Genomic DNA, 21555 nt, shown 5'->3' on the forward strand with positions numbered 1-21555 from the left:
CCATCACATGAAAAATATGATAATGGTAGACGGAGCACCGGAGAAGTGACAGTTGTTCGTAAACAAGAAAGTGACGTCATTATCTGCAGTTTGAGGTAACCAGGTGTCAAGATTGAAACGGTTAATATATAAAAACAAGATGCCTCCCCCTGATATTACAATAAACGAGGGCGACGTGGTTAAACTCGTTGCCGAGTTTTTAGAAAATCGCGAGCTAAACATTGCCATGCTTTCGCTTGAGAGAGAGACAGGTTTAATCAATGGCATGTATTCTGACGATCTTCTGTTTCTACGACAATTAATTCTTGATGGTCAGTGGGATGACGTTATTGACTTTATTCAGCCGCTTAGTTCCGCAGATGGTTTCAATGGTAAACAGTTGCATTACCTCATCATGAAGCACAAATATTTGGAACTATTGTGTATAAAATCTGATCCAACAGCCATGCAGAATTACGAATTTACGGTTGAAGAGGTTGTTAAGTGCTTAAACTCTCTTGAAAAACTGTGTCCCACAAAAGAGGAATACAATAATATGTGCATGTTATTGACATTACCACGGTTATCCGATCACATTGATTACCAGAATTGGAATCCTAGTAATGCACGCGTCACTTGTTTTAGAGATGTCCTACCACTTGTGCAGAAGTTTCTCCCATTTGAAAGGAAAGAAGATAAAAAAGCGTGTGTTGCAGAAAATGACCGTCTTTTACAACTTGTGTTGAAAGGTCTTTTGTATGAATCGTGTGTAGAATATTGTCAACAGCGAGCAACAAGTAATGGTGATAATAGTGATTTGGACATGGCATATTCTACAGTGTTACAAAATACAGGGTTTAATGATGCAGATTTAAGTCTGCTTTCGTGGCTGCAACACATCCCTGATGGTACATTTTCCTGTCCATTTGAGCAGAAAAATCTTAACTTTGATGTTCGTCCACTTATTAAACCTTCGTTGGAAGCATCATGGTCTGAGCAAATTCTAGTCACACCTATCAAGCCTAAAATGTTTCCCCACTCTGCTGTACCAAGCACAAGACCACGTTCTGCAGATCATATGACAAGGTCTCTGAATCCGCAATTTGATGGACTATCTAGTGGATTAGCTGGAAGAGGTGGATTAATGACTCAGTCGATGGATTTGACCAGACATCCTTTGTCACAATCAATGGCACCTGGACCAAAACTAGACAACTCCATGAAAAATCCAATGCAGATTTCTATAGACAAATTATTTTCACAAGGAGAGAGTGTCCAAACGCATAGTTCTATTGTTGAGGACCCAAGAATGTCTACTGGTGGACCTGTGATTCACAAGTCACCTGCTCAAAGTGTTTCACAGACAAAGTCGGGACCCCTTCCTCAGCACACACAGACAAAATCTCCACTTAGAAGTGCCACGCCCCCTCAGCGCCGTACAAGCTTGACCAGTGATGGGCCTCAAAGAGTCATGTCACCAGCACAATCTCAGTCAGATCCCCGTGAGAGGCGGGACTCTCCAGAGCCAGGAAGTGTTAGAGACTCCAGCTCAGAACTGTTTAAAGAATATCAGCGACAGAAGTGCAGGTTACAAGACCAGCTGGCCATACAGGAGAAACAACGACAATTGTACCAAATGGAGTTGAAAGAGATCGAACAAAAACAGCAGATTATGGCACAGCTTGACAGTACAGAGGAGAAACAAGGTATTCATTATTAAATGTGTATATTATTTATGCACATGTGGTCGTGATGGACAAATGTATTATAAATGCACATGTGTTTCATATTATTGATGTGTACACTATATTTTGTTGAATTCTAACTTCAAAACAAGTTACCTGGTAAACAAAAATTTATTTCTACAACATTATAATAATAATTCTTTTAAAATGTGCCAGCCTAAGCAGAAACTGAAATTGCTTTTCAGATCTGATTAAGTACAAAGGTCATGCACACAGTGGCAATGTAAGCTACTATAAATGTTAGCTGATCATTCATGAATCTCCACCTTCATATACATGATAGAGTACAATTTTCCTTATTGAGTGAAGTACATTGTACAAGTTTGCATTGCAGATCATTTTTAAACCAACATTGATGTTTATTATATAATTCTTAAAGTCAAATAAAGGTCAAGGTCACATAGGCTGCTGATCAGTTATGAACAATATTATTTACTATTCTGTTGCTTTTGGAGAGAAGTTGATTGAAACTGTTTCAAGTCAGAATTTCAAATTACAAGGACTTTTTTATTGGTTATTGCACAATGATTTGAGTTCTTGTGATAGAGTCAATCTAACTTCAAGCTTATATATATGATATATTGCAATGGAAAGTGCTTGGGACATTCAGATTCATTTGATGAATATTATATTCACTTTTATGGAATTGTTGTTATTGCATTATATACACGCAGAAGTGCTATCTTCTCTTTTCATCTACCAAATGCAATATCATTCTGAATAATTGGATTTGATTTATCTCATCGTGTGTTTAGTTTTTATCAGTATATGCTCTTGAAAAATATATATTGTGCTGGTATTATATGTTGTGTAGATATTGTTCATTGTTGTAAAGTGTTGTGTTCATAAAATAATGATTGATATTCAAAAGTCATTCTTTTCTCCTACAAATATTACATGTCTTCTCTTTGCATGACCTACCACTTGGATCATTCTCTGTTGTGCCCTGTTAAAGGTCTATATTCTGTACATGTTCACACAGTTGCTCTTATAATCCTTCTTTTAATTCTCTAGGTATATTGCTAGGCTGAAGGTTTTAGCTTTCCTGATATATATTGTAGCATTAAACAAACAAATCAAAGATTTGTACATGCATGGTGACATTATGATGTTCAATGTCTCCGACCAATGCAATGTACAGCTGCACTTCCTTGTCAAGGTCATATAAGGAGCCAATTGTCAGGTCAAAAGTAAATAATATTATACACTGACTTAAGCTTGTAATTGTATTATATGATAGATATTCCATTATTATAAAATCATCTGATTTTCTTGCTTGAAATACATCACATCTTCCAGTTATATATAAGTTCCAATTGCAAAAATGTTAATTACATGTAAAAGCATCCTGTGACTTATTGTCTTGTTTTTCAATTTGTGCACAATGAGTTGTTGATATAACTGTATCTGTACCAAATTAACTTTTATAATTATAGTAACTACATTTCTAGCTTATCTGGCCCAAACAGTCTTTTTATACTGTGGCACAATATCTGTTGTCCGTAATCCATCTGTCAGTTATATAATTAGTTCAAATGAATAAGTCTTCTTAGAGTATTCCTTTGACTCACTGATTGTATTGAAGGAGGAAAAGTCTTCTGGTATAAGTAAAGGGCTGAAGGAACTAATGACATGAATGATATAAACTTCCGCTTTTTCAGTAAATGTTGATTAGAAGCGTATTCACAAAGGGCAAAGGCTAGGGACAGAGACAAAGTTCTATTAGAGGAAACAAAGAATGTTTTGAAAATCTTACTTCATTAACTTACTTTAAAGGACATGAATAAAAGTGTTCTGGAGCTTCTATATATTGAACAAGAAAATCTAGTTTGTTATAAACAAGAAGTGCAGGACATTGAGAATTAATTTTAGCGTATCTTTTTTTCCAAAGCTTATGAAAGTATATAGCTACAGGAATTGATAGTATTTTTAACAGGCATCGAAAGTTGAACACAACATGCAACCTTTCATGTCAGGTCAGATCATTATGTTTCAACCTGATTTGCTCTATACATGTATATGGAAGTAGGGAATCAGCAGGATGTTTCCTTGGTACTGAGAATAGACGAAGATCAAGAGTAAAAAATTGAATTATTTGAAAAAAATATATTTGTATAAAGGTTTTGTCATGGTTGTATAATTAATTGCTAATAATTATAATAAAACTACCTATAGCTATAAAACTACATGAAATATCCAGGTGAGCAATACATTCCCTCTGGGCCTCTTATTTCTGTTTCTTTCATTTTAGTTTGTTTATTTAGTCAATTTTGTTGATTTCCAGATTATGTGGATAGCCAGTTTCCATCATCTTCCTCATGTAGCACACCCTTGCTAGAAAATGTAGAGACAACTGACAATGACATTCCCACACCACAGATTACACCCATAGCAAACAATGAACATGTCAAGGACACTGGTAATGCTGCCGGCAGTCCTTTAACTATCCCATATACAGATACACCTACTTTCACACCTTTCGAAGACAATAGACAGCCCATTATACCCAATGAACAGTTTCCTTTGAACACACCAGAACTAGAAATGTTGAAAAAATTCAACGAAGGGAAAAACGAAAATCCTAATGTAACAGTTGCCATGAAAAAGCCCATCCTTGCCATGAATGCTGTTCATATGTTTGACTCGGAGAGCGAACTAGAACCCATGAATGAAGACAACAGCAGAAATACACACGGGAGTTCAAAACCCAGCCCTACAGCATTGGATGCCCAACAACAAAAGAAGTTAAATGGACATAATCGACCAGTAGGCCCGATTCAGTCAAATGAGTGGCCAGATTCACAAACAAATGAAGATGGATGTTATGTGTTGGGAGGTGTTTCAAAGGTATCGCAGTTCAAAGACCAGCAGTCATCCCTCAATGTAAAGTCCCAAAATAGTCCTCCAAATGTCAAGGGACAACCAGGGAACTCTTCCAGGGGACATACAGCTGGGAAAGGAATGCAACATGCTCCGAGCTGTCCTCACAGTCCAGCAAATAACTATAAGACATTACCTAATATGGGCAAACAGAAAGCTGGACAACCCCGGGATGGGACCCTAACTCCAAAAACTGACCACCCAAACTCTCTTGGCTCTTATACACCAGGTAAGTTGTTAGAACACTAACAAGCTAACATCCTAGATTAACACACAACTTTACTTTGAAAAAAACCTCTGCCTTGAATTAGAACTTACAAAAGACATTATAAGTACAATGTGCATTGTAATTAAAGAGAAAGAATGTTATGTACTGAAATGGGTGAATTTCATGCACTGTGATTAGATATTATAACATTTTGATCAACTACCGGTAATAAATCTTTTCTTTTCCTATTGCAAATTAAGTGAATAATTACTTTATAACAAATCTAGGATTTATTTTATTTGGATGTGTGGAACTGTTTATGATTGTTTGAACTGTCCTCTGGGATATAGGTTCCAGTTCAACATTACCAAGGCGATTTAAACCTAAATCTCAGACTAAGGAGCCATCTAACGCCCGTCCAGGGCCACCAGGGGGTGCTGTTAATTGTAAGACAAAAATCCCTGGCGGTAAATCGGCACCCTCATCCAGTCCCCGTTCAGCCCCCAAGGGGCCTGCTCTCAGGCCATCTAGTCTGACCACAGGTGGTCAAGGGAAGTGCCGAAACCCTAAATCCCCTACTATGTCTTCCAAAGGTAGACAACTGTGCATATTAGCATGATATATGGTTGAACCCTATAGTTGTGCAGCATCTTAATTGATTGGCTTATCAGTTTTCGTTTTTTTCCCCTTTGTATGATCGGGTATGCATATTTATACATATACTGTACCTTGTAAACTCCATATGTAATGAACATACAGCCATCCTCCCCTTCTCTCATGAGGTTGTCACTGGTAATTTTCAAGCATATAATGTGTCCTGTCATGATCAGTTTCATTTCATGCTTTATTTCTTTAAGTGATTTTATTTTCCCAGTAACTATTTGTTCCTTGTGTGTAACCTGTATCATAAAATTTTTGCTTTTACTTTTTATTGATTGATACAAACACTTGTGATGAAGTCTCACTAGTCCAGTCACTCTTTACTGGTGTTTACCCAGGTTTCCCATGCCTTTATATACATGTTCAAAGGGCATGTACATAAGTATTTTGGGTCATTTCCTGCTCAACAATCGCTCCATTAATCCTTTTATATCAAAATGGTATCAATCCAGATATTTTGGGAGAGTATATAACTGGAATGGTGAGGCTTCATTGCATGTTCTTGTAAACCATCATATTTTTATTTGATTCATTAAATTTGCATGTGCTTGATGTTGTGTTACGTCGCCTACAAATACCTGATTGTTTGATCTACGATAATTCTGTTTAAAAAGTATCTTGTTTTGTTGTGGTTCCATTCTTTAATAGTCTATAGATACAAACTTTATTACAGCTTCATCAATTGGATTACAGGGTGTCCTGTGAACCAATGTGTAATAAAGTCTTCATATATATCCTCATGATCATCTAATACAGAGACAATAAGAAACTTTGACTGCTTGCATGTACATGTATAACAATAACATTGAAAGTGTTGACATCTCCACTCACCATTACAAATTTTAAAGAAATTATAGGTTTAACAAGATTTTGAAGTATGTTTACTCACAAACTGTAAAATGAAAAAAAAAAAAAATGAAAAAAAACAATTAGTTTTTGAAAGGATTTTATGAAAAAGTGGTTACACACTAATTAATTATTTTTTTATCATAATATTCTTTATAACAACACAGCAATTTTTTTTATAATTTAGGTAATGTTCTCTCAATTTATTAAAATATAAAATTCTGATGCTCAGAGGTGTTTAACTATTTACAAATATCTTTATAATCAATATAAATGATGTATCCAAACTTAAGATGTTTGATTTGATATAAATAGATGCCAAGCAAGAAGCCAACTACCAGGAGACAAGTCACATCAGTACAGGTAGTCTACACCGCTCGCATCTGGATGCTAGTCCTGGAGTGGCCTCGCCTAAACCAAGTGTAGGTAGACTGATCAGAGTTACTTCCCTTAGGTAGAATGACGTCATATATACCTAATATTGAACACACATTTTGTTCTGCCTCTGAATGCTGAGGAATTTCTCATTTGAAACTTTTCAAGTAAAAAAAAATCAACAATAATTGTTCTGTAACGTTAGATATACTTAGAAAGGTATTGATTTTACATTTAAATGTCAATTAAGCTACATGTATTCTTATCTGGAAACAATGGTGCATGTAGTTATTACTATTGTCTGTGTATTTAGATTACATTGTAGGATAGATATGTGTTGGTGCCTGTGGTATCTATATACCATTCACTGAAGGATATCTAATGGTGGTTATGCTATTTTATAACAACAGTCAGATGTAAATCGGCCAAAGTTTGTGGCGGTGACATCAATGGAGGATGCACAAGCTATCAGAACTGTTGCCTTCCATCCGTCAGGAGAGCTGTATGCTGTGGGTTCCAACTCCAAAGTGTTACGCGTCTGTGCATTTCCTGATTTGTCCAGTCTCAGGTAAGAGGGCTTCTGGAGACTAGGATTGAATCTTGAACTGATGAGTTGGTATAAACAGTATCATTTCAATATGGATACATAACTATTTTTGCATATGTTATTGTAAAGAGATAATTGGGGAAACTGTAAGTTTGGATATGTTAGTTCGCTATATCAAGGTGAACATTTAACTAATAATTAAAGTCTAAGAAAGTATAGAAACACATATAATTACCTACACGGTATAACTTAATGGAAAACACATATATGATCTAAAACCAGATTTCCTTTTTATTTATATTAACATTGCGACATTAAAACAAATATAGGTCAGTGTTTGACAGAATAAGAATCTTTTTTATTAATTGAATCCATCTCGGTTAAAAGAAAAGATTTCATATTGAAATGTACAACATTGACTCAATTTACTGATTTAAATTTTTTTTAATAAGTACTTTTACTGCGCTTGTTTGGTGAATTTACATTCTACGATAGATGCATGTATGTCATAATAAATCATTTCTACATGTTATGTTATTCCATAAATTCAGTTTAACCAGGAAAGAATGTTCATTTAGGTACATATGCCTCATATAAACATTTACAGTTTCAGACACCAGCTGCAATTAACTATATCATTATTTATTTTTCCTTATCAAAACAAATCAAATATTGACATTTTCCTTTTCAATACTACAGTATTAGTACTACAATACCACTATTAGTAATGTAACTGCGGCTATGTTGGTTGTTGATTGATACCTTCGAGTCTAGGACTTAAGATTACTAACATATTCCTAGAACGGATGATATTGTCCCTAGGAGATTGAGCTGGTTTCTTTCTGTATTAGATCTACCTTTGAAGTTTATAACTGCATATTGTGGCATTTCAGAGATTACTTTACTTGGAAATGGTGTGTTTTGTGGTTCCAGATATTGTTTTAGATGACAAAGGTGTGTTTTGTGGTTCCAGATATTGTTTTACATGGCAATAGTGTATTTTGTGGTTTGAGAGATTGTTTTACATGATAATTGTATGTTTTGTGTTAGAGATATTGTTTTACATGACAATGATGTGTTCTGTTGTTCCAGAGAGGACCATGTGACAGATAGGACAGAAGTTATGTACAAAAAGAACAAACATCACAAAGGATCCATTTACTGTATCGCCTGGAGCCCCATGGGGGACCTCATCGCCACAGGCTCCAACGATAAGACCATAAAGATGATACGCTACGATACACAGGAACACACTGACGGTAAGGCTATAGAACATACAACACACAGGAACACACTGACGGTAAGGCTATAGAACATACAACACACAGGAACACACCGACGGTAAGGCTATAGAACATACAACACACAGGAACACACCGACGGTAAGGCTATAGAACATACAACACACAGGAACACACCGACGGTAAGGCTATAGAACATACAACACACAGGAACACACTGACGGTAAGGTTATAGAACACACAACACACAGGAACACAGACGGTTAGGCTGTAGAACATACAACACACAGGAACACAGACGGTAAGGTTATAGAACATACAACACATAGGAACACACTGACGGTAAGGTTATAGAACATACAACACACAGGAACACACCGACGGTAAGGCTGTAGAACATACAACACACAGGAACACACCGACGGTAAGGCTGTAGAACATACAACACACAGGAACACACTGACGGTAAGGCTATAGAACACACAACAGACAGGAACACACTGACGTTAAGGCTGTAGAACACATAGGAACACACCGACGGTAAGGTTATAGAACATACAACACACAGGAACACACCGACGGTAAGGCTATAGAACACATAGGAACACACCGACGGTAAGGCTGTAGAACATACAACACACAGGAACACACCGACGGTAAGGCTGTAGAACATACAACACACAGGAACACACCGACGGTAAGGCTATAGAACATACAACACACAGGAACACACTGACGGTAAGGCTATAGAACATACAACACACAGGAAAACACCGACGGTAAGGCTATAGAACACACAACACACAGGAACACACCGACGGTAAGGCTATAGAACACACAGGAACACACCGACGGTAAGGCTATAGAACACACAGGAACACACCGACGGTAAGGCTGTAGAACACACAGGAACACACCTACAGTAAAGCTATAGAACATACAACTCACAGGAACACACCGACGGTAAGGCTATAGAACATACAACACACAGGAACACACCGACGGTAAGGCTATAGAACATACAACTCACAGGAACACACCGACGGTAAGGCTATAGAACACACAGGAACACACCGACGGTAAGGCTGTAGAACACACAGGAACACACCGACGGTAAGGCTATAAAACATACAACACACAGGAACACACCGACGGTAAGGCTTTAGAACATACAACACACAGGAACACACCGACAGTAAGGCTATAGAACATACAACACACAGGAACACACCGACGGTAAGGCTATAGAACATACAACACACAGGAACACACCGACAGTAAGGCTGTAGAACATACAACACACAGGAACACACCGACGGTAAGGCTGTAGAACACACAACACACAGGAACACACCGACGGTAAGGCTTTAGAACATACAACACACAGGAACACACCGACGGTAAGGCTATAGAACACACAACACACAGGAACACACCTACAGTAAGGCCATAGAACATACAACACACAGGAAAACACCGACGGTAAACTTACCAGAGATATGTTCAGAAAAAAGTTCCACCTGAAAAATTCCTTAATGATACTGCACCCAGGTAAATGATAAATGTTCACCCTGATGCATTTGTGTCACTTTTTAATTCTTCACGTTACAGTGGGGCCTGAGATGGAGTTGACAATCCATGATGGTACAATTCGAGACCTGACCTTTATGCAGGACAGCATCAACAGGACTTCACTGCTGATTAGTGGTGGAGCTGGTGACAACAAAATCTATGTGACAGACTGCGAGACCGGCATGCCTGTCAGGGCCATGGCTGGACACTCGGGTATGTAATACAGGGACAATGTGGGTAGGAGGGGGCTTAAAGAAAATGAATGTGAGACTGCAAAGGTGGTCAATAATAATTATTTGTTTCTTGACTAGTCCTGCTATTTATCGAACTACATTGGATATAATCTATTTACTAGCCACAGAGATGGAAACTTGATTTTAATGAGGATTGTAATGTACCTCCCTTCTTTACCATCCTGGATATGTTGCTGAGACAGATAACAAGAAAATGAAATTTTAATGTATGATTCAACTTCTCTTTAAAGATACTACATTGATACTCGAGATGTACATTAATTTTCTTCAAAGGGGCAATACTACGCTAAATTTAGAAAACCGTTTATAAGTGATAATTGATTGATTTTGAGTTTGAAAGTCTGAAAGTGAAACCGATTCCCATCACTAATGTAAACTAGATGCAATGCTTCTCAAAAAAACAGCACCCATGGTATAGAAATATGTCTAAATTAATACCTGCTAATGAAAGAAAAACAACAGATTCTTGATAACGAAAGCTTATAGAAGACCAAAGGTTGTATACAAAATATAGACGAGGATGCTCCACTTTGAATTTGGAAGGTGGTAATAGAGTAAAGTAGGTAACTTTTGGTAGGTGTTAGTAGAATAAAGTAGGTAACTTTATGGTATTGGTATAAAATATACAACAGTCTATTCTTGTTTTCAATCGATCATAAATTACTTTTTGTCCGAGATGAAGCATCTTTGAAAAGGTGGCCGACTTTTATATATCTTTTATCAATATGATAAAAGATTATCAGAGTAAAGTAGGTAGCTTTTGGAATGTTGACAGAGAGTGAAGTAGGTATTATAATCATAATGATAAAAGATATATAAAAGTCAGCCACCTTTGTAAAGATGCTTCATCTCTGACAAAAACTATATATGTGCTGATGTATATTCTCTTTCTGTAGATAAATATATATATATTGATGTAAATGTGATTTTCGTCTGTCACATAATCTGAACAATTTTCATAAAATGCAGAATATTTTATGAAATATGTACCTACTGCCTACTGTGAGATGGGATATTGGGTGCCCATAGGTTCTGAAGACTTTCAATGTATGTTTGATTTTATTTTTTAGGACATGTGTACTCTTTACACACTTGGGGTGGCTGCATGTTTGTGAGTGGTTCCCAGGACAAAACCGCACGTTTCTGGGACATGAGGGCGTCTACAGCTATAACTGTAGTACCAAGTGCCACAGGTAAAACAGACCAACCAAAACGGTTTGTTAAACCAAAATAAAAACCTGGTTATGTTTGTGCCATTTACTTTTCACAAATTAAAGAAAAAATATCTCTTGTTCTATAACAATAGATCTGGCAATGTTACACAGTAAATTCAGACAATGCACAAATATTTATTTTCCCAGCTAAATATGTACATGAAAAAGGTGTACAGAAGAAGATGGACTTTAATATCACCATTTTAAGATCTGTTTTGTATGGTTGATAGTAAGGATGCACTTCGATGATCAAATGATTTTTACTTGTATTGGTAGGCAGTGCTTTTGCGTCAGTGTGTGTGGACCCTTCAGGACGCCTTTTGGCCTCGGGACATGAGGACAGTAGTGTTATGCTGTATGATATCCGAGGCTCCCGTGGGATCCAAAGCTTCAAACCTCACAAGGGAGAATGTCGATCAGCTCGGTTCTCAATGAATGCATACTACCTTCTCTCTTCATCCTATGACCAGAAATTAGTTCTCACAGACCTACATGGTAAGAGTTGTCTCCCCTTCCCTATACAGTCGTCTATAGTACTCTGTGTTAATTCTTATTTTATCTCGAGTTGGTCTTAAAAGGCCAGTTTTTGTATGGGTAGTTTGACTGTTGAAACTGAATGTTTACTTCAAGTTAAGCAGGGTCTCTAAGTTATGAGAGTTGGAGAAAATTTGTATTAGTAATCCTGTTTCAAAAGTTCGATTATTTAAACTTATTGTGTGTCCATGTTACCCTTATTGTTCCGAGAAGGATAGAATGTTTTAAGAATGACAAGAATTTCAAAGTCATTGTATTGATGTACATGTAGTTACAATAACTAGAGGTTTAATACGTAAAGTTGCATAAAAACTATTTAAACTAGTCAAATTCTCTATATTACGATTGTCTTTTATAGTTAGAGTATATAACAAACAAATTCTATGATAGTTGAGTTGTGGTATTTTGATACCATCTGTATGCTGCTTTAACTTGAGGTATTTATGACTTTGTTTTAATTTAGCTCTTGTGTAATTGCTTATTCAAAACCCAATTTCTATCTGGCTTTGATTACCAAACCACTACCTTTGATCTTCAGGTGACCTTGGACGTCCCCTTCCCAGTGTAGTTGTGGCTGAGCATGAGGACAAAGCACTCCAGTGTCGCTGGCACCCCTCACATCTTGCCTTTGTCAGTACCAGTGCTGACAAGACAGTTACAACTTGGGGTCTACCCGTCTCCATGTAAAGGTCAAAGATCGGACTGATAGGAGAAAGACAAGAGATATTCTCAATCTCATTGAAGGTCAAGTGTCAAGGTGCATGATTCATCCAAACTAATTGCCTGGCCATTTCTTTGAAACCTTTGTAAGAATGAAAAGTTCAGCTGAAATGAAAATTACAACCTTACTTCTTAGATGCAGAGGTCAAGGGTCAAACTGTTAGTTCCGACTCATTTAAAAGGCAATTCTTGAAAGTTGAAAAGGGATTATTTAAATTTTGCTTCCTGTAATATTTATGTTGGTAATGCATAATACCTTAACTATCAATGTACACTAGTATTAAGTAAAAAATAGCTAGGATGTGCAAGGTTTGAATTTGTAATACATTACTTTTAAATCTTGGACTTGGCATAAGCGGCTGTGTTTTGTAGACCAATATCTTAATTAGTGAAAAAACTGTTTTTGTAAGCTTAATATTTTTAGCTTGCCTAGTCTATGGCATGGTACCCATTGCTCATCCATCAATCAACTTTTATTCTAAAAAATGCTGCCAGACATGAACAACTTAGCAGATTTTGATCAAATTTGGTCTTTATGGTGTAGGGTAAAAATTTTGTGGGAATGATGAGTCGGGCCGCACCAGGGCTTTTAGGGTCCAAAGGGTAAATTGCTTTGAATCAGAAAGCTAAATGTTTGTAAAAGGAAAGTGTTGCCTTACATGCATGGTACTTAAAAGGCTATGTAGGCCCTCTTGGCCTCTTGTTTAAAGATTTGAGGCTAGCAATTTTCTTGTAAAAGTTTAAAGGATTTTTAAGCAGAATACAGCATCTCATCAGATGCTACGTCTTGTAAGTTGTTACTGACACTACAGTGTAAGAGAGTGTACAATTCCCCTGAGTTGGAAGCCCACAGGTAATACATTTTAAGTCAGGTCTAGCAATGATTGTGACTATTGAAACATGGATTAGGTTATTAAAGAATTTCTTTACACTTTTGTGGATTTGATGACCGCATTACCAAGTCTACTGTAATGTAGTAACAACAGGAAAGGAAAATGTATGCTACTAGCTCTTATGATTTGTTTGGCAGCTGAATTGATGCTGAATTGATAAACTACATGGCAATTTTGTTTATTTGTAAATTTTCAGTTGGAAATATGTGTTTTGCTCTAGTGTGGTTTTGTGTTTCTGTGCTATATTGTGGTATACTGAGAAGTTTGATGTGGGGGGTACATTCTAGGTACCATGTGTGTGACTCCATTATATACAGATTCTGTTTGATGTGGGGGGTACATTCTAGGTAGAGTATCTCCGACTCCACTATCCACACATCTTTCTGTTTGATGTGGGGGGTACATTCTAGGAACAATATCTCTTGACTCCACTATCCACACATCTTTCTGTTTGATGTGGGGGGTACATTCTAGGTAGAGTATCTCTGACTCCACTATCCACACATCTTTCTGTTTGATGTTGGGGGTACATTCTAGGTAGAGTATCTCTTGACTCCACTATCCACACATCTTTCTGTTTGATGTTGGGGGTACATTCTAGGTAGAGTATCTCTGACTCCACTATCCACACATCTTTCTGTTTGATGTTGGGGGTACATTCTAGGTAGAGTATCTCTTGACTCCACTATCCACACATCTTTCTGTTTGATGTTGGGGGTACATTCTAGGTAGAGTATCTCTTACTCCACTATCCACACATCTTTCTGTTTGATGTTGGGGGGTACATTCTAGGTACCATGTGTGTGACTCCATTATATACAGATTCTGTTAGATGTGGGGGGTACATTCTAGGTACCATGTGTGTGACTCCATTATATACAGATTCTGTTTGATGTGGGGGGTACATTCTAGGTAGAGTGTCTCTGACTCCACTATCCACACATCTTTCTGTTTGATGTGGGGGGTACATTCTAGGTAGAGTATCTCTGACTCCACTATCCACACATCTTTCTGTTTGATGTGGGGGGTACATTCTAGGTACCATGTGTGTGACTCCATTATATACAGATTCTGTTTGATGTTGGGGGTACATTCTAGGTAGAGTGTCTCTGACTCCACTATCCACACATCTTTCTGTTTGATGTGGGGGGTACATTCTAGGTACCATGTGTGTGACTCCACTATCCACACATCTTTCTGTTCGATGTTGGGGGTACATTTCAGATACAGTATCTCTGACTCCACTTTCCACATGTTTTTAAGTTTGAATTGTTAGATGTTTGTAAACCTGTTGTAAAATAATTTTAACATGATTTTTGCCTGTTGAACAATGTCTGCCAGATGTTGTGATTGGATATGCTACATGTATTTCCATTAAGAAATATTAAAAACCATCTTGAACAATAGAATTATTCTTATGCCATTGTGCTCATTATTTTTTGCCTTTCATTGTGGTTATCCTGATCCAAATTTGACTTTACTTTTTTTTATCTGCTTTGGTGTCTGCAAAGGGAGAGTCTGGGAGTTGGAGCTTGGCTTAATTAAGGGATGGTTCGACATTGTTCTCGGTTTAACAGTGTTCTCGGTTGAACAGTGTTCTCAATTTGACAGTGTTCTCAGTCCATGGTTCAGGGTGCTTAGCTTAATGTCTGTTTGGTTGGCTTGGTCCGCCTTTGCTCAATAATACAGCAATAAGGTTTTATTAATTTAAAACCTAATGATTTTGCACTGGAGAAAAGAATTAATGTGATGATAATGTAGGTTATCACATTACTGGCCTGTTCTATTGTCTCATTAATATTGTAGGACACACTTGTAATAACACAAGTTTAGTGTCATTAATTGAAATAATTATTTCAGTAGCGAGACACATGACACACACTTCAATGTAAGTCTGTGAACACAGTTGAGATTCAGCGATCATATAGAAAATTTGATTTGATAGTTATATTGTATCAATTATTGTCTCCTGAATATAAGTTACTGGTGTGTGATAAACAGTCCTAAACTTATGGTTATGTAATTTGGTACTGATTAAACTTGTTAATTAAATATGTCAATCACCCAGGCTTGTAAAATCAGTCATTACAAGTGACTACATTACATTACTGAACTTAAAAAAAAAAATCCATATTACATATGATATACACTCATGTAAGATCCTCTAAATCACCAAGGATGCAATAGGTGTGAAAATTTACTGCACATACGACTCTGTAACTGTTATCGGTGTTGTATGCATTAAATTGTATACTGTAAAGTTAACACATAAACATATTAAATGTTATTCAGTCTTCTCTCAGCTTCATGATGGACATCACTGTCAGCATGTGATATACAAGATATTAATTTAAGTCTTCACAGACCTATTATATCACAATGTTGATATATTTCAACAATTTTTACTAGATTATTTCGTCTCTTCCTAGGAATCTGTGATACTTTAGATCTTGAGATTATTGTTTTTGTTTTATATAATTTTTTTTTTATTATCTACCATTATGATGATGCTTAAGTACATGGTTTAATTCAAACCCCTCTTACTCTATACCTTTTACAGTACAGACCTACAGAAGGTGAAACCTCTCCAATCTGAGCTTTATCGTCACCAATATTTCCATCCAGATTTAGTAGGTTATTTATGAGTTCATATATAGATATCAAATCCTGTAGATAGTGAAATGTCCATATTCAACAGGGGGTTAAACAAGGTAATAAGTCCAAACTGATAGCGATATCCTGTGTAATTCTTTATAATCTGGACACCAGGGCCGTTTTGTTCAACAATTGGACATGTTGGATAGAGAAATAAGAATTGATCTGGTGATCTTGTGTTGTTCATGAGGATACTAGTCCAGTAAGACAGCTGATGTAAACCATTACTCAAGCAGAATTACGCCATAAAACATTGCCATAGAGACAAATATTTATTTATTTCAATTATTCATGTTGATTTTGTATATTTTTTCTGTTTTATTACGTGAATACCAAAAACTCACAATTCCATATTGATATAATTTGTTGTTTAATTTGTCCTCTCAATTAATTCATATTTAAATAGTTTTAATAGTAATTTATTATTTACAAATGATATATGCTTTTATTTTATGTCATGTATTGTGTAATCTTTAAGTGATATTTGAGAAATACTGCATTTTCATTTGTTTTTCTTTAGTAGCTTTAATATAAAATCCCTCCAAACATTTTATTGAAGAACAAACAATTCCCACAAGACACAAACTGTCTCTGCAGTAAATCTTCAGATCTGTGCTTTGCATTTTCTTTCCGTCCATCAATATCAGAATAGCAGTACTGTTGTACTCTACATATTGAATCTCGAGATTCTAGCTCATTTAAAGATATTTATGTTGTGTTTGTTGTACATCCAGTTAGTAATTAGTAACAGCAATGCACATTATTTTATTTATAGTAATCTCACTAGTTGTAATTCTCATTTTGATGAAACAATATAACCATTCGTATAGGAATTCTCAACTTCAGATTGTATATTGATCACAAACACACTGTATCTCACCAGTATCTCACCAGTATCTCGTGTTCCAACATCTTGTTATTCTGTGTGATTTATACAGAAACCATTTTTGTCATAATACATTTTTTTCATAATAAAACTAGTATATTAGAATACATTTAAGTTAAACTTTGTATTAAATATGATCGCAGCTTAGTTTAATAAAAAAAAAAGAGCATATTACGATTGTCTTCCATTTGTTAATTGATCATAATTTCTTGAGCAGTTTTTGTTGATGTACAGATGATTTATGTCATTGTTGACAGCTTCATGTAAGTGCTGTTCTAGGAATATATGAACACTTTGTGAACTATGTTCATTCCATTTTGGACAAGCTCTTTAAACTATCATATTTGAAGTAACCATAATTTTGATATTGTGTATTAGGAGGATCTGTCATTGTGAGTTTAAGGTTGTGTTCTTACCATAAGGTAAGAGGTGTCATGTCTTCATGAGCTAAAGGTTGTGCGTATATTACAATATTTTACAGTAAAATAACCTTGTTTGCATGATCAATATATTGAGCCTCAAGGGTCTTTTGTCCATATAAAGTCCATCATCGTTAGATATTTGCTACATTCATATTTCAATAAACTCATTATTTTTTACTTATTTAATTAACCATGACATTTAAGTTAATGAAATCCTATGCATGACGCAAAGGATTTTATAAATTGTATTTTATAAATTACTGTGGATGAGGTTATGCTTCCAGGTTTAAGGAATATTCACTAAAAACAAATTTATGTTTGTAGCAGCTTTTTTTCCCTTAATTATCTTGTTGTAAACCAGAAAGTATATTATATCATAATATACAATGTATTGTAATTTGTGTTTGGAACTGTTTGATGTTGGGTTTTTTTCCTGAACATGATATGACATGTTAATTGGTTTGAGTGGATACAATTGTATCCGTCCTACAATTTAGTAAAATTTGAAGATAGCTTCTAGTCAGATGTTATAAGCCCACAAATATAATTACATGTATGTATACTCCAGCAATTTTTGTTTCCTCTTAAATCTATAAGAATGTACAAGGTATTTTTCAAGTGAAAATTATATTTTCAAACTTTTAATATAAATTATTTTGCCAAACAGCCATCACTTGATGTTGATGTTTTAGATGCTGCAATATAAGAACATATCCTAGCATTATCAAGATGAAATGTTTTCAGCTCCCCTGGCCCAAAGGGCATGCTGTGCTGTATCCTCCATCATTTGTCTATCCTACATAAAACTTTTTTTTTCTTTAAACAACTTCTTCTAAAAAAAACAAAAGTCCTAGAATCATGATACTTGGCTAGTAGGTTTCTGGGATGAAGCTCAACAAAGATTGTAAAAGAAATGAGGACCTATATTAAAGGTCACAGAGATCAAATTAGTTCAAACTAAAATGCCTTAAAAGGCATAGAACTGGTTCTTTTGATTAACCAAAAGGCAGTCATCAAAGAAATGAACATCAAGTGAGCAATGAAGGCCCATTGGGCCTCTTAAACATGATAGTACAAATATATGTAGATCATTACACAAAATTTTAAATTAATTGCCTTACAATTGTTTTTAACCCTATATATAGTAAACATTGCCATTGGTCATTAACATTTGTTTCTGAAACAATTTAGAAATGATAAAGTTAAGGTACACAGATTAGTAAAATAGTTTTTTTGTTGATTTTTTTCCGAGGGAATTATTAAGTTCCTGAAGCATCTCTAGAATAATGTTAATTGTTTGTAAAAGTTCATGTTAAGTAGAGTTGAGTTTATACATGTACTTGTTTTGCTATTTATTGCATTACAAGGTACAAACATTTGCATACAGTTGACAGAATTTTTGCTGCATGATTTTCAAACTTGAGTATCTTCTATTGTGAGTTCAATATGTATAATATAGTGTTGTACTAAAATAAAACAACATCTGCATAAATTAGCTGTGTAAGTACTAGTACTACTGACTGGACATCATTATACACATGTCCGACATTATATATTCCAGCATGACATCACCCATGTACTAGACACCCTATGTGCTTGGTATGCTGCCAGACTATTATGAATAAATCATACAAAACACAAACATTGCAAATTGTTTTATTTCTACAAAGACATAATCAACCCACTGGAAGCTTTACAAGCGATTTACCTGTTAAGCCTGTTAATAAGTTGACATGTTCTATACATGTACTCTCAATATAGGTACTCTGCTAGGCTTACGAGGCGTTATAATTTGGAAATAATGTATCCATACATAAGCCATATGCACTCTTGACCTCGCTCTACACTCGATATCATATGTTATCAAATGTGTTACATGAGGGCCTTAGCCCGAGGGCAACAGTTGTTGAGGGGCTGACAAAATTACTATTGCCCGAATTACCCCATTTGATAACTGTTTTATGATACCTTTACGTTTTTTTCTCTATATAGATGTTTGTGCTGGTATGGGAATCTGCTATATAGTCCTCCATTAACTTGACAGACGTTTGTATGACCCTTTTAGTGTTTTTGCTATCCCTATCCGTTAATAATGACTTGATCTCTACGTCTGTGGCATTTTGAAAACGCATGTATTGATCCATGTTTGACAGTTTTGTAAGAGAAAACAAAATGTTAAGGCTACCGTCTGCAACAACAAACAACCTGTGTCAATTAAGTGGCAACAACAAACAATCTGTGTCAATTAAGCGCTTGCATGTCGTGTCTTTCAAACGTTCTGACGACGTTACAGCAGGGGTGACAGTTCGCCGTGTGACAGTTTTTTCGAACTGTCACACGGTGTGATAGTCCTGGAAACACATGTGCAATCCTCTCGAGACTGATAGTCAAATTATCAAATTACTTTTATATAGAGAAAAAAACGTAAAGGTATAATAATGTATGTTATCACAAGTGTATAAAGATTTTGATCAAACTTGGTTATGTAGAGGAAAGCCGTGTCACAGAATCTCTTGTGTTGAGGACAGCAGTCCTGTCATGTTTGAAATTTTCCTAGGACAACAGTGTAGCAGTTACACTATACACAGCCTTAACGCCCTGTAAGTTGCAGAACTATGAACAGAACTAAACGTACAGTGTAGTACTATACTGACAGTTCATTCATCTTACAACACCAGCTAACAAAGGAATTCTTATTAACAATCCCCTTCAACTTCATGAGTTTGTGTCTTTGGAATCCTGGAGTTGGATCATCAGTACACCAATGGATTAGCCTTGGTATTTAGAAGATTTAACCTTTAACCTCTGGTGTAGACCAATCAGAATATGTCTTCTTCGTCATAAGTGACCATAGCACGTTTGTCCTTGTGTGATCCTTTCTGTGATGAACTTGCAGCTATAGAGTTAAAATTTTCTGAGTTAAAATTTGGTTTTTACTTAAAGTTGATTCTTTTGTGATTTATAGTAATAACTTAGCTGCACCTGTAATAAGTCCATTATAACCTATATTATGCTCACTATGAATTTAATTTTACAAGTTATGAACAGTTACAATTCAGCACCTAGCTGATATATGAAAAATAACATTGTCATCATATCTTCATAATACTGTTACCAGGTATATTTATGAAAATCTGATAAATAATAGCCACAATATTCCTCTCTGCTGGAGAGAACTTCTCATTACCTAGATCAGCCAAGCATAGGACTAGTAAGCCAGAAGTCCTGGGTTTGATCCCTCTCGGAGGCAGTGATAAAATTTAATTAATCATGTGCTTGATTCTATCACTGCCTATATATAGAGACTCAGGGAATTACACTCAGCGTTACTTGTGAAATCATCCCTTGGAAACTCGAGGATGAGTTCTGTTCTTGAGAGGGAGTATATAATCATGGTAACTGTTAGTCGCAATAGGTACACTGCTTGGCTAGAGAGCACTTCTATTTAGCTTGATGGGTTTGCCTATTGACTTTAGCCTCAAAAGTTCAAAGGTCAGGAGAAAATTACCTATAGAAGACCAGGATGATGTAGATGGGTCAGTGGCCTGCTCAAAAGTGGGTTGTCTCCTTGCCATGGAAACACGGAGCTGTACCCCATCTATCATGGCATTGTTTACCTAAAATATTAACAACATATATATCAAACCACATAAATCTCATCACTGCCTCTAGACACAGCTCCTATACAGTAAAATTTGATCCATTGGTATACAAAATGATGTATACCTTTTAAAGTGTTATTGATGATCTCTAGAGTTTGACGAAAATTGATGGTGTGTTTAGGATAGTAGAATCTTCAATTCCTGCGTGATCACATAAAGATCATCTAACACTCCCAGCTGACAGTAACTGGATATACCGAGGTATTCTTATCTTTTTAAGATATAGTTTTACTGATGATGAATAAATTACTGAAAATCTTAA

At 35.8% G+C, this 21555-nt stretch overlaps 2 protein-coding genes across 5 annotated transcripts in view; one reads left to right on the forward strand and one right to left on the reverse strand.

Moving 5' to 3' along the window:
* LOC117319456 (WD repeat-containing protein 47-like) lies at window positions 1-19273 on the forward strand. 4 transcript variants are annotated; one of them, XR_004530740.1, is made up of 10 exons: window positions 1-1685; window positions 4009-4833; window positions 6634-6740; window positions 7104-7261; window positions 8333-8499; window positions 10093-10266; window positions 11378-11500; window positions 11798-12016; window positions 12594-14706; window positions 14767-19273. XR_004530740.1 is itself a non-coding variant. In XM_033874257.1 (9 exons), the coding sequence occupies exons 1-9, from the start codon at window positions 140-142 to the stop codon at window positions 12740-12742; spliced, it is 3468 nt and encodes a 1155-aa protein (XP_033730148.1). In that variant the 5' UTR covers window positions 1-139; the 3' UTR covers window positions 12743-19273. The 4 variants fall into 4 exon arrangements, 1 of the variants encoding a protein (XP_033730148.1); XR_004530741.1 differs by having other exon boundaries at window positions 14830-19273; XR_004530742.1 differs by lacking the exon at window positions 14767-19273 and adding an exon at window positions 14707-14726 and having other exon boundaries at window positions 12594-14643.
* The window catches only part of LOC117319475 (negative elongation factor E-like), a 10008-nt gene continuing 7726 nt past the window's right edge, over window positions 19274-21555 (reverse strand). Inside the window, exons 9-10 of the mRNA XM_033874270.1 lie at window positions 21140-21248; window positions 19274-20527 (exon numbers count right to left, since the gene is read on the reverse strand). Coding sequence (XP_033730161.1) covers window positions 20451-20527; window positions 21140-21248 — 186 coding nt within the window. The 3' untranslated portion in view covers window positions 19274-20450. The remainder of the gene's footprint in view (window positions 20528-21139; window positions 21249-21555) is intronic.

Source organism: Pecten maximus, chromosome 2, assembly GCF_902652985.1.
Source record: "Pecten maximus chromosome 2, xPecMax1.1, whole genome shotgun sequence".
NCBI lineage: Eukaryota > Metazoa > Mollusca > Bivalvia > Pectinida > Pectinidae > Pecten > Pecten maximus.